The sequence below is a fragment of the Sarcophilus harrisii genome, chromosome 6 (assembly GCF_902635505.1).
Source record: "Sarcophilus harrisii chromosome 6, mSarHar1.11, whole genome shotgun sequence".
Taxonomy (NCBI): domain Eukaryota; kingdom Metazoa; phylum Chordata; class Mammalia; order Dasyuromorphia; family Dasyuridae; genus Sarcophilus; species Sarcophilus harrisii.
The window spans coordinates 246,271,474-246,286,756 of NC_045431.1; the positions used below are offsets into that span (position 1 = coordinate 246,271,474).

Here is a 15,283-nt window from a genome sequence, read left to right on the forward strand (position 1 = left end):
CAAATGAAAGTTTAGGTTTCAGCAAGAGAAAAGTGTTCAAAAGAAGGAAGAATTAAAATATTTATTTAGCTAAAGTGTGGAAGCTGTTCTGTCCCATTAAACCTGAACAAACCCAAAATTACATTATTGTAATAATGTATGTAATGATGTAAGGCCATAATTAACTGAAAACTGATATGTGAGAAGAAATGATGAGATTAAGAGTGATCTCTTCTGGGACCCAGTTTTAAATATTTAGCCCTGCAAAATGACCAGAGGAAATTACTCATTATACAAAGATAATAAAAAAAGACTACCTCCACTAAGGATAGAAATGGATTTCATACTTGTATGTGAACATTCACATACACACACTCACATATTTGAACACATATATACATTAATACACATATATAAATGTATTTATATATACAGATTTATATTTATAGCTATATAAATCAATATCTGTACATATATCTACTTCTATCTGTCTTTCTATCTAGAGAGAGAAAGAGAGAGGGTAAAAGAGAGAAAGAGAATGAGAAAGAAATGGAGATGAAGAACAGATTAACACATTACATGTTTTAAAGGGTTGCGTTCAGAAAAATTCTGTGAAAAAATTTAAAATACATATAAAATTAATTTTATTGATAGTATTATTTTACAGGATGGTAAAGCAAGGGCCAAACTTATTCAGTGTTTTGAACAAAGTAACAAAGACCATTGGTAATAAAGTCAGAACTTGAAACTAACTCTTCTTACCCTAAATGTAATTTCTTTCTTATGGGAAAAAATAAAAATAGCTTTGAAAGCAGTAAGAGCGATTGTTCAATGTTGTTATTAAGTCATTTTTCAGCTGTGTGCAACTCTCCATGACCTATTTGCATTTTGTTTGGCAAAGATGCTGGAGTGGTTTGCCATTTTCTTTCCTAGTTCCATTAAATAGGTGAAGATCTGAGGCAAACAAGGTTATGTGAGTTTTCCAGGGAAATACAGCCAGTAAGTGTCAAGCCAGATTTGAACTGACAAAATTGAGTCTTCTTGACTTCACATCTGACATTCTATAGAATGCTACAAGTTGTTCACTTACTCTGTCCCCTATTTATAACACACACACACACATACACATACACACACACATGCACACGCACACACACACACACAAAAACACACTCACATCAAAATAAAAATGAATGTGGATATATAAATAAACATATGCATATTTATAGCACATATATACATAGTGTTTTAAGATTATGTCATTGGCTTAAACTAAAAAGAATATGACAGAATAGTAATGTCATTTCTCCCAGAATACTCCTCATATTTTATTTATTTCTTTTCCTAATCTCATCTTTGCAATTCAGCCTTTTTAGCACTTAGAAGGCATTTCAAGAGCTCCGATTCTGTGTTTACAAGTAAGCTACTGTACAAACTATCACTGTTCAGATGTACTTCTAAAACTATCTGCATTAGTGAATCTGCTTTCGGAAAATGTGTGCCCACATTTGAACATTCAAAGGGAAGAAGTGCCAGCTGACTAAGTTCCTTTTTTATTCTTATTCACTGAGAATCATTGCTATAAATAAGAGTAAGGTTTTTTATTGTTATTGCGAGGGCATCTTTCCCTTAATTAGACAAGATCTAACATAACATTAAAATAAGTTTTTCATCTGGTTCAATGTTCAGAAGATGGAACTGGGATTTCAAGAGATCTGCTTTTTAGAGCCATTTTACCCCTCTCTAGGCATTTCAGCCTTAGTGTCACCCATCTCCCACTTTCGCTTTCTCTGAGGATCAGGTCCAGTATCCCTAAAATTAGCACTTGGAAATATAATTTGCACTGTCCCAACTAAGCCCAAAAGTTAATTCACTCTGGAAAAAATATAAATGGCACTTGATTTTGTTTCTTCAGTCAATGAAAATTATGGCTCTTAATGCAGATCATCAAAACAGCTAGAGATTAAGGTATAGGTGGAGATAATAGAAATAGAGAATGATAGAGGCAGAAGGAGAGAAACAAAGATAAAGACAGTTATACTGATACAAATATCTATACAGAGAAAGATAGATTATAGTGTATAAATGAATAGGTATATATATAGATGTATGCTACCGAAAGCAATAGAGATATTGATGCAGTTGATATACTCATATACATATATGTCTATAGATTTATAAACATATAAATGTGTTCTACATGTATGTAAATGTGTTGTTTCTATTTGAACATTGTATATATTTGTGTGTGCATGTATACATGTAAAGAAAGAGACAGAGATGATGAATGGATGGATGGATGGAAGGAAAGAGAGGAAAGAGAGGAAGGAAGGAAGGAAGGAAGGAAGCAAGGAAGGAAGGAAAAAGAGGAAGGAAGGAAGGAAGGAAAGAAGGAAGGAAGGAAGGAAGGAAGGAAGGAAGGAAGGAAGGAAGGAAGGAAGGAAGGAAGGAAGGAAGGAAGGAAGGAAGGAAAGAAGGAAAGGAAGGAAAGAAAGGAAGGAAAGGAAGGAAGGAAGGAAGTTGTATTACCCCTCTTCTCACAAATACTCTTCTCATCCTTAGTCTCTACCAACTTTTCCCCAAAACTGGACTCTCAAGTCAACATCAGAATTGAGTGCTTAACTGTCCAAATATCCCAACACTTAGACTCATAGTTCAACCATTCCAGCAACATTACCAAAACTCAGTGACCATGAATTCAATAGGTAGAACTCCTGCCACATAAATAGAACTGTATTCATTCACCTGTAGCACATGTACACTTATATACATTCACATTTACATGCACACAAATATTCACACATACATAAACAAAATATGTATTATTCTCTAAGTTACCCTTTCACCCACTCTAACCAAAAGTAAGAAAGAAGCCACAGACTTAATATTCTCAGAAGACAACATAACAAAACACAAGTTTAAAATGTTTCAAGTTTTTTCAGGAGTAGCCTAATTCTAATTTTCACTGAAAAATGAGCCATATTTGTTTCATTTCATGCATGGGCAAATTTCCATTTTCCATTCAGAAGAAACTAGGAAATATAGCATCTGCTTCAAACCATTCAAAAGTGGCCTCTATTGGAAAGAATAACTCAAGGACATACACCTTTGAAAATAACTGGGAAATTGCTGAGGCCCTCAATGAAATCCATACATTCCTTTATGAAAGTCTCTTTCAAATATAAGCATAAAAGCAGAAACACATTAGTACTCAAATATCCAAGTGCTTTATTTATAGAAGAAGAACAGAAACATGCAGTGATTGACTTTTAAGCTTTCCAATTTGTAAATGACAAATCAGAGTTAAATAGTTGTCTTCTCTTTCCAAAGTCAGTACTCCCTCCAGTGAATTTGTTCAAAAGTCTAATTCGTCTTTCTTGCAATAAAAATAATTTACAGATGAAGGGATGGAGGAAAGAGATGAAGTTAGAATTGACACACAGAGTGTTTTTGTCTTCCAGATACCTTTAGAGCACTCCATCATAAAATCAAAATACAAAGAAAATGTGACAAGAAATTGACTTTCTTGCCCAACACTCCTTCTGATAAGTAGCATAAATTTATGCTTAATGGAAGGTAGAACTGGGGCCTATTATCACAGAATAGAACAATAATTATGATTCATGTTTCCAGAACACTCTTGATGTTCACAAAGTATGTGTGATGAGCCACAATATACAATATTTGAGCTACAAATGTAATACTACACACATGTTACAGTTATGTTAGGGAAGCTCTGGGATAGTAAAATTAGTCATTGTCAAGTCACAGTAAGTCAACAAGCATTTATTAAGTACCAACTATTTCCCAGATACTGTGATAAGCAATGAAATTACAAAGAAAAGCAAAGACAGTCCTGATCTCAATGAACTTAGAGCCAAATGGAAGGAGAAAGGTGGTAAATAAATATATTCAATATAATAAGTATGTACAAAAGAGAGAACCCTAAAAGATTTCATAACTCAGAAGAGGATTCAGACTAAAGTCCAATTAATTCCAACTCATCATATTATCTACATTGGGATCTAAAACCACCTTGCACATAAAAAAATATCATTGACAGATCATTACCATGATTTTGAGGTCACATTTGAAACATCTGAGCAAGCTTACAGTCACAAAGAAAAAGAAACACAATCATAATGAAAATACCTCAGTTGTTTGTTCTGATGTGCATATATATTCCAGTTATTGTCATTAGATTCTCTGTCTATCTACTGTTGTACACAGAATCTTGAGTCAATCTCTTTCCTCACCAATTCATTCTATTCTTATAGGCAGACTCGAAACTATGGCAAAGTATTCAAGTATAAACTTCTGAACTTGCAGGCATTGGAAATCTTTATGACTCTTACGTTGTAGAACGTGGTCAAATATAATGCCCAGTATCTTTTGGAGAAGGTGCTGAGAAATCACTGGAGTATTCAAAAAAATATATCATCATACTCTGGGTTTCCATGGAATCTCTGACTCATCCCTTAAGAATAATTAGTAAGGGCTAAGTTTTGTTTTATAAACTATAAAACTATATAGTGAAAAATGTTCTCCCTTTAGTCTCATTAAAATATCAGACATAATAGTATAATCTATTGGGAGTCTCTCTGTTCATTCAGGTCTTAGTCAATAGTCAACAAACATTTATTGAATATCTACTATATCCCAAGCACTCTTTTAATTGTGAAGAAAATTATGGGACAAAGAAGGACAAATAGCACAAGGGCATAAGGCTGTAGTACAAAGGCAATTCATATGGTAGGAAATGAGAAGACTGTATTCAACTCCTCCATTAAATGGAATTTTTAGAGGTCTTGGCTCTGCCCTCCAGAGGAGTGGAGACATGAGTAGTATGATTGAGTCAAATTCACAGGATAATGTGTTTCACAATGAGTTGGGTTTTTTAAATACTTAATTCACTTATTTTTATTAATTTTTTGAGGCATTTGGGGTTAAGTGACTCGCCCAGGTTCACACAGCTAGGAAGTGTTAAGTGTCTAAGGCCACATTTGAATTCAGGTCTGGTGCTCTATCCACTGCACCACCTAGCTGCCTCCTGATTCATTTATTGATAATTTCCAATTTCACTTCTAAAAAATTTATTATTTAATGTTCCTTTTAATACATCTGTACTACAAGGACACCAAAGAAAATAGAAAAATCCTTGTATGTACCAAAATATCTATAGAAGCTCTTTTTGTGGCAGCAAAAAATTGGAAATTAGCAGGATGCCCATCAATAGAAGAATGACTGAACAAGCTGTGGCATATGATTGTGATAGAGAACTATTTTGCTATGAGAAATGACAAGGTGAATGCATAGAGAAGTACATTACTTGAGCTGCTACAAAATACAGTGAGCAGAACAAGGAGATGACTGTATATAATAATAGTAATATTACAATGATAATCAACTGTAAAAAAACTTTAATTACTCTCATCAATATAATGATCCAAGAAAATTCCATAAGACTCATGATGAAAGTTGCTATCTACATTCAAAAAAAAACTTGATGAACTTTTAAGTGCAAATTGAAGTATATCTTTTTCACTTTGTTTTTCTTTCTTCTTTTTTTGAAATGGCTAATGAGAACACATCTTCCCTGGTTTCATATGTATAATTCATATCATATTGCTTCCCTTTTCAGTTTCCAGAAGAAGGAATGGAGGGAGGGAGATAATTTAAAACTCATTACTTTTTAATATTAAAAATAAAAAATAATAAAAATAAAATAAAAAAATAAAAAATTTAATATTAAAAATAAAAAATATTTCTAATTCCCCTGTTTCCTGATTCTACTCAGCTCACTCAAAATACCCAATTGATCAGCATTCCTTTAAATTATTTGCCATCCTGAAAAAAGTTACTATTAATATTTTTTAATATATCACCTCTTTTCATTTTCATTGATCTGTTTGAAAAGTAGCATCAAAAGTAATGTTGTTGCTATGCAAAACTGTATTAAACTTGGAGCATGGTTCCAAATTATTTCCTAGAGTGATTGAACCAGCAAACAAGTAAACCAACAGTGCTTTAGTATCTCTGATTTTCCACATCTCTTTCAACACTGGTCACTTTGCTTTTCTATCTAGTTAGTTAACCTGGTAAACATGGTATGGTACCTCAGATTTGGGGATTTAATTGTATTTCTGTAATCAATAGTGATTTAGAAAAATTTTTCATATAGCAATGGAGAATACTGAATAAAAACAATCACATAATGTTAAAGACCCATTTAATAAATTAATAGGTGAAATAATTCACCATTTTCTTTTTTTCTAAATCTTTACTAATTTGCTGGGTTTTCCATTACTTATAATTCCAAATCATTTTGCCTTGCTTTTTCCAGAGAGCTAGGCATCCAGATAGGTAACTACTATAGGACATGTACTGCTGGACTTGGGGTCAAGAAGATTAATATTCCAAAATTCAAACCTGGCCTCACACACTCACTAATGTGAACCTGGACAAGTCACTTAACTCTCTATGCCTCAGTTTCCAAATCTGGAAAATATGCTGGAAAAAGAAATAGCAACTGTTTTGACTAAGAAAACCTTAAATGAGATGACAAAGATCTGACTGAAAAAACTGATCAACAATTTCACTTCTAAATGTGTTGTTAACACTTATGTTAGAGATTATTTTGTTGTCAATGTATATATTTCCATTATGGTACAGCTTATCATGCATCCTATTATTTCAGGTAAGTCACTTGTAGCAGCAAAAAATTGAAAATCTATTGACTGTGAAAGGGCTAAACAAATGGTGATATTTAGATTGGCCAGAACCAATTGATTCTCGATCGTCTCTGCTCCCTTTCCCCTGCTAGAAAAGGACCCTTTCCTCTTTTCTAGAAAGGAAGTTGAATATTAAGGAGTGATCTTCTCTAAGTTTGCTGCTCTCTCTTGCCTATTGACAATTTTAGATATTTAATCATCCTCTCAAAAAATAAAAATAATTTGCTTGCCTGTGTTAGGGGCTAGGGATATAAAGGCAAAAATTAAATTGTCTTTGCCATCAAGCACTTACAATGTCCTAATGACGACAATTAATGAATCCTCTGAGGTGGTTGCATTTTTAAAGTTCACATCACATATTTCTCTTGTACTAGATACAATTACTGCATTTTTATAATTGTAACTTCAGATTATTACAGTTGAAATATGCATGATCCCTTCAAGCAAGCCATTATTTTTAACAATTGACTTACTTTTATGCTATTGGAAAGTGAACAGAGAATCTACCAGGAGAGATAAGGCATTTATAATTCTAAATGTAATAGAAAATAAAATGCAGCAAACACAGTGGAGAAAAAAAGATAAATAATTCACAAAAACAGGTGTAATAAAAGATGACTTACGACTTACAAAGGAGCAAAGATTTGATAAAAACTCATAACTTCAAAATAGAGATGGAGGTACTAGAGTAGTCAATAAGCCCAAACTTCTCATTTTACAACTAGGCCAATTAAAAAACAGAGTTTAACTTCCCAGGGAACTGCTACATAATTTATGAGTGTATATGTGTAAGAGAATTGATGTGTATGTATGTATATATGTATATATATATATATATATTATATATATTTGAAAGAGGAATAGATCTTCAACATGCAAAAAAAGAAAAGAACAATGACTATCATAAAGATGGGTGGAAGCAAAAGTATGACACCAAGAAGGCAAGAAATATGCGAAGTGAAAAGGAATTGGAAAGGGGAACAACACAACCATCTTTGTGGCTACTTTTTGTTAAACTTATCTACCATTGGCTGGGAGGGAAATCAATGACTGTTCCCTCCATTCTTTTGATGACACAACTGCCCAACGATGATGGACTAATGTCATGACAATTCCACTATAGACAATAACCCCTTATAGGATGGGTCTGTGTTATATGAAAATAAATTATGGATTCACTCCATCCCATGAAACATTTCATCTAAAGGGCTATTTTCTGCGTGCTGTTATTTTTGGTTCATTTCTCCCTGTTTTAGGCTACCTTGTGTCACCTTACATATTTAATAAGCCAAATACATATTCTTCAGCATCTTTGTGTTTTCATGGATCAACATTTCTTTCTTTTAAAAAATATTCTCTTGATCATCTTGCCCATGGAAGCTGTGACTTTCTGGTTCCTCAGGCTATAGATGAGAGGGTTCAGCAGAGGAGGTAATGTGGTATAGGCCATTGCAATTAAAAGGTTTTGGATAGGTGATGTGTCTGATGCGTCCCTGAGGACTGCAATCATTCCAGACACAAGAAATAACATGAGGATTATCAACTGAGGGGAGCAGGTTGAAATGGCCTTGTAGCGCCCTTCCACAGAAGGAATCTTGAGCACACTGGAGAAGATGCGAGCATAGGTTGCGATTAAAAAGGCAAAGCAGCATGACAAACAGCACAAGCTTAGAACAATTAATACAAATTCAGTATTAAACACATTAGAGGTTGAGACTTTCAAGACATGAGGGATGTCACAGAAAAACTGGTGGATCACATTGGATCCTGAGAAGGGCAGGCGGAACATGTTCCCTGTGTGTACAGCTGAATAAAGAAGCCCACTGAGCCACGAGCCAGCTGCTGCCCAGAGACAACGTGCTGGAGTCATGATGATGCTGTAATGGAGGGGCTGGCAGATGGCCACAAAGCGGTCATAGGACATGGCCACCAGCAAAGCAAACTCTGTGGCTGCAAAAAGGATAAAGAAGAACATCTGGGCAGCACAACCCAGGAGAGAAAGGGACTGAACGCCACACAAGGAATTCACAATGAATTTAGGAAGTGTGACAGAGATGTTGCCAATATCTACAAGGGATAAGTTACTCAGGAAAAAATACATAGGACAGTGAAGGTGTGGGTCAGTGATAATTGCAGCACAGGTGAGAAGATTCCCCAGAAGGGCTGCCAGGTAAATCAGCAGGAACAGCACAGCGTGTAAGACCTGCAGCTCCCGTGTGCTGGAAAACTCCATGAGGAGGAATTCTGTGATGATTGAGAAGTTGCTCATCCTGCTGCAGTGCTGTAATTTAACTGAAAACAAATGAAAGTTTAAGTATCAGAGAGGCCCAAAGTGTTGAAAAGAAGAAAGAATTAAAATTGTATTCAGTTAGAAGTTGGAAACCATTTTGTCCCATTAAACCTGAACAAAAGCAAAATTATTTTAAGGTCAAAATTAACTGAAGGCGAAGCTTGTGTAGAAATAATGAGGCTAATTCCAATAGTTCTGCAACCAAGTTTTAAATGCTTAGCCCTGAAAAATGATCAGAGGAAGTTATATATGATGAACAATTAGGAAAGTGAACTACAAAGATAACATCAGCAGTAAGGGCAGAAATGGTTTTCAAGCATGTATATGCAAACATAAATACAGATATGTGAGAACATGAATATTTGCACACATATAAATACATGTATTTGTATACATACATCTCTGTAGCTATATACATACTTATATGTCTATCCATACATCTATCTATTTATAGATCTAGATAATAGTGAGATGAAGATGAGGGAAAAATTAACACTTTTAATATGTATTTCATAGGCTTGTATCCAGAAAAATGGTTTGAAAGCATTAAAATCTTACTAAAATTAAGCTAATTTTATTGATAATATTTTTTCACAAAAGCTCAAAATGATTCAGTATTTTGTACATAGTAAAAAAAAAACCATTAATAGCAAAGCCAGAACATGAAACCAATTATTCTGTCTATAAAAGTAGTTTCATTCTTATAAAAATAAATACATACAAGTAGCTCTGAAAACAGTAACAAGGATTATTCTGTTGCTATTAAGTCATCTTTCAGTTCTGACATTCTGTGACCCAGTTTGGGTTTTTTTTGGCAAAGATACTTCAGTGGGTTGCCATTTCATTCTCCAGCTTATGTTACACATGAGGAACTGAGACACATTGCCAATAATTATTTGAGGCAAGATTTGAACTCACGAAATTAAGTCTTCTTGACTTTAGGTCTGAAATGCTATACAGTGCTATTGGATGCTCAATTGCTCTGTCCTCCAGTCAAATGATCAATACATATGGTTTAAGATTTGTCATGAACTTAAACTAAAAAGGATGTGACAGAATAAAAATGACATCTCTTCCAAAATGCTCCATATATTTTTGTTTTATTTTCTTTGTTATTCTCATCTTTGCAGCCCAGCCTTTTTTTTTTTTACACTTGGCAAGCATTTTAAGAGTTCTGACTCTGAGCTTACAGGTAAACAATTGTCAATAATATTACTTTTCAGATGTGCTTCCTCATTTTTGCTAAGACCGTACCCATTTGTGACTCTGCTTTTGGAAAAGAAACACACGTCCTAATTGTGCCCATAAATTTGAACATTTTTTGCTCTTTGCTCTTCCTGAGCAAACTTTTTAATCCTCATTCACTGAGAATTTTTTTGGTAAATAATGAATAAGGTTTCTCCTTGTTCTTGTAAGAGGATCTTTCCCTTATTCAGAAAAAACCGAGGCTGAGGGTAGATATGCCTTCCATCTGATTCAATGATGAGAAAATGGAACTAGGAATTCAGGAGATTGAATTTTCAGAGCTAATTTTATTCCCTTCTATGCATTTCACCTTCTGTATCACCTTTACATCTCTGACTTCTTGCCTCTTCTGGGAATCTGTCCTATTATCTATAAAATTAATGATTTGGGAAATATAATCTGTACTGCCCTTAACAGAACCAATATTTATGATTCTTATATTCTCAGTATACGATTTCTTACCATATGAATGGAATCTATCTCCCCAGCTCAGCTACTATAAGCATGAACTACTGAAAGAGCTAATCAATTCAGAAAAGGAGTTAGAAATGTCACGGTGATTCTATTTCTACAGATACCTACTGGAGAGAAAATTTTGTCTACCAGTGTAGATGGATAAGACAGAGATAGAAGTAGAGGCAAGGATGGAGAAATAGAGATAGAAGAAGATGTAGTTAGAGATAGAGAAGGATATGTGGATATATAAATAAACATATAAAGGCATAGATATCAGGAAATATATATGAAAGGATGCTACAGATAGCAACTGAGATACTGCTGTAATGATATGCTGATGTACATATATGTGAGGATGTATCTACACATATATAATTGTCTTACATATATAACTATAATAAATTGTTTATATAAAAGAAATAGTGTTTATATACTCATGTATTTATATATGTGTGTGTTATCTATACAAAAAGAGGTAAGTAAAAGATTAGATAGATAGTAACAAAGAGGTGAAGTTAGAACTTATACACAGCTCCTATGTGTTCCAGTGATTTCTGAAGTGCTCTATGACAAAGATTAAATCACAGACAAAGTGTAACAAGAAAGTGTCCCTCTTGCCCAACACTCCTTGTGATCAGTATTACAATTTTCCGATTAATGGAAGTTGACTGGAGTCTATGATCCTAGATAAGAACCATATGACTCATGTTTTCATGGAATTTTTGATATTCCCAAAGTCTGTTTTATAGATATATGTCATCTCCAATGAAGCCTCAGAATGACTCTGTGAGCTACAAAGATAATACTATGCACATGTTACAGCTATGCTAAGTAAATAAGCTTGTACAACTGATACATAGAAGAAAATCTCAAAGGGAAGTCAAAAAGATCAGAAGAGTAAGAAACAGAATTCAGACTAAGGTCTTAATTCCAACCCAACTTGCTATCCACACTGTGAAGCTAAAGTGCCTTTCACACAAAAGAATCAGCAAAGAAAAATAATTGTAACCATCATGAAAATGACAGTACCTGAGTAACTTGTTCTGATATGTATATGTTCCAGTGTGTGTTGCCATTGTCAATGTACTATTCACCTATAATTCTAAAATTAATCTCAAAACCATCACTTCCCTCACAAATATGTTCTATTTTCATTTGATGACTCAAAACATGGCAAGGCATTCAACTCTGCAAGCATTGTGGAGATTTTGATGATTGTTATGTTATAGAACTTGGTGAAATATATTGATTGTCTAGTGTCTTTTAGAGAAGGTGCTGAGAAATCACCAGAGTATTCAATGGAAACATCACCATATTCTTGAATACTATGGGTTCTCTGACCCATCCCTTGAGAATAATTAGATAAAATAGAATATATTTTTAAGCAACATGATGAAAAATGTTCTCCCTTTAGCCTCATTAAAATATCAGCCATAAAATGTACTGCTACTGCTGACCATGCATTCTATTATTAAATATAAGTAGTAGAGAAGTTAGAACTTAAATGTTAAAAATAAATAATTTTTTTTGAAAATTCCTGTTTTCTGATTCCACTCAGCTTACTCTACATTAATCCATACAAGTTACTCCATGGTTTTTACCCTTGAAACCGTCCTTCTAATCTTTTCTTACAGAACAACAGTATTCCATCAAAATCATATAATGCAATATTCCTCAATTGACAGACATCATCTTAATATTTAATTCTTTGCCATCACAAAAATGCCTACTATAAATATATTTGTAGAAATCCATGGTTTCCTTTTTCTTTGATCTCTTTGTGAAGTAGCACTAGAAATGAAATTGATAGCATTCACAATTATATAGACTTTAAACATAGCTACTAATATATCCTAGAATGGTGGAACCAATAGTACATTGTATCTCTATCTTTCCATATCCCTTCCTGTTTTTTGTAACTTTGCCTTTCTATCATGTTAGTTAACCAGGTATGGTTCCTCAGTGTTTGGGGGTTTTAATTGCATTTCTCTAATCTACAATGATCTAGAAATTTTTTTCATGTCACCCATATGAAAAATGCCTGAATAACAACAGTCTCATTAATATCTCATTTTATAAATTAATAACTAAAACAATTTCAGATAAGTTCTGACAAAATTCTCAAACAATTGGAAAGCCAATGGTTGTGGAAGGGCTAAACAAATGTTGGCATTTGGGTGGATCAGAACCAGTGGGTTCTTGATCCTCTCTGCTCCCTTTTCTCTGCTAGAGACAAACAGAGATGAATCCCTCTCAGACATATTTCCTCTCTCCTAGAAAGAGAGTTAGATATTAGGTTGTGACATTCTCTAAGATTGCTGCTCTCTTATTTAATGTCCATTTTAGATATTTAATCAGCTTCAACAAGTTAAAAACAATTTATTTGCCTTTTACACCACAGCCACTATATTATACCACAATATAATTGCCCAAAGATTCACATGATCTTGGATATGTATACATCAGACTTCAGATTTTTGTTTATTATCTTATTTTTCCCAATTACATGTAAAAACAATTTTAGCACTAATTTTAAAAATTTTTTAAGTTCCCAATTCCCTTTCTTCCTCCCATCCATAACCTCTCCCTGAGATGATAAGCAATTTCATATAGTGTATATATTTGTGATTGTGAAAAATATATTTCAGTGTTAATAATTTTGTGAAAGAAAATAGAAACCAAAAAAGAACAAAAGTGAACAATTGCCTACTTTGATCTGCATTCATTTCTTTTCTTTAGATGTGTATTTCATTTTTCATCACAGGTCTATAGAAAATTGTCTTGGATCATTATATTGTTTTTTATTATTATTATTCTTAGAATAATATTTTTATTTTATTTTATTTTTCCTCTATTTATTTATGTTTAAATAACTTTTTATTGACAGAACCCATGCCAGGGTAATTTGTTACAACATTATCCCTTGCACTCACTTCTGTTCCGATTTTTCCCCTCCCTCCCTCCACCCTCTCCCCAAGATGGCAAGCAGTCCTATACATGTTAAATAGGTTACAGTAGATCTTGGATACAATATACGTGTGCAGAACCGAACAGTTCTCTTGTTGCTCAGGGACAATTGGATGTAGAAGGTATAAATAACCGGGAAGAAGAACAAAAAGGCAAGCAGTTTACATTCATTTCCTAGTGTTCTTTCTTTGGGTGTAGCTGCTTCTGTCCATCCTTGGATCATTATATTGTTGAGTATAACATAGTTGATCATCTTATATTATTCCTTTTACTGTGTTCAATGTTCTCATGATTCTTGTATTAGATCATGTAAGTATTTCCAGATTTTTCTAACATCATCATTGTTTTTTTACAATTATATACCACAACTTATTAAGTCATTCTGCTATTGATGGGCCTTTCAAATTCTTTGTCAACATAAATAAGTCCTTCCTCTTCCTCCTTTCTTTAAATCTCTTTGGGATATAGACCAAGTAGTGGTAATGCTAGAATAAAGAGTATTCTTAGTTTCATAGCCCTTTGGTCATACTTCTAAAATGTTCTTCAAAATGTTCACTTCAGTTCACATCTCAGCTAACACTGCCTAAGTATCCTCCTTTTCTCCGCACATCCATCTGTTATCATTTTCCTTTTCTATCATGAGTCACTCTATGAGTGTTAAGTGGTACCTCAGAGTTGTTTTAATTTGCATGTTTTTAATCAATAGTGATATGGAGTATTTTCATATAATTATAAATAGCTTTAACTTCTTCATGTACAAATTGTCTGTTCATACCTTTCACTATTTATTAATGGGGGAAGGATTTATATTCTTATCAATTTGATTCACCGCACTACATGTATTATACATGAGGCCTTTCACAGAAACACCAGAAGTAGAAAAAATTATGTCCCAATTTTCTGTTTTCCTCATAATCTTAGTTGCATTCATTTTATGCAAAAAAAGGTTTTAATTTAATATAATCTAAATTGTCCATTTTGAATTTCATAAAATTATTTATCTCTGGTATGGTCATAAATTCTTCACTTCTCTAAAGATCTGACAAGTAAAATATTTCATGCTCCTGTAATTTGCTGATCCAATAAAATTTTATTAGAAAATCAGGTACCCATTTTTACTTTATCTTGGTAGATGATATATTCTATAATGAACTTTTGGCAAAAAAAAAAAAAAAAAAAAAAAAAAAAGCTTTCCAGTTTTCCCAGAAAATTTTGCTAAAGAGTTCTTATTCCCAAACCTAGAAAAAACAGCAAATCCCATGGCCCACTGTTGGTTTCCAAATTGCAGTCTACACTGCATTCCAAGTCTAACCATCACCCCTGTGAAACCTTTGCTGCAAATCTCCTCTCCAGCCTCAGGATGGAAAATTCTTTTATCCTGACTTTTTTTGTCATTTATGACTTTTAGATTCAGATTTTATGCCTTGTTTAAAGTTGTTTAGAAGGAAATTGGGGAGAGTTAAGGGGAGTCCTTATATTACTTTGCCATTTAATTCATGAGCATTTAATAAAGGCCTCTTCCCTGTCCATCCATTCATTCAACTATTCATACTGCACTCTCTTTCTCTATCTCTCTCTGTCTCTGTCTCTCGATTTCTCTCTTTTTCTTTCTCTC

The 15,283-nt window shown here is 33.5% G+C and overlaps 1 protein-coding gene across 1 annotated transcript in view; it reads right to left on the reverse strand.

The window, feature by feature from the left end:
- Positions 1-7,582: 7,582 nt before the first annotated feature.
- LOC100932913 (olfactory receptor 14I1-like) overlaps positions 7,583-15,283 on the reverse strand; it is a 110,587-nt gene continuing 102,886 nt past the window's right edge. The window contains exon 4 of the mRNA XM_003774414.2: positions 7,583-9,002. Within this exon, the coding sequence (XP_003774462.1) occupies positions 8,038-8,979 (942 nt within the window). The 5' untranslated portion in view covers positions 8,980-9,002 and the 3' untranslated portion in view covers positions 7,583-8,037. The remainder of the gene's footprint in view (positions 9,003-15,283) is intronic.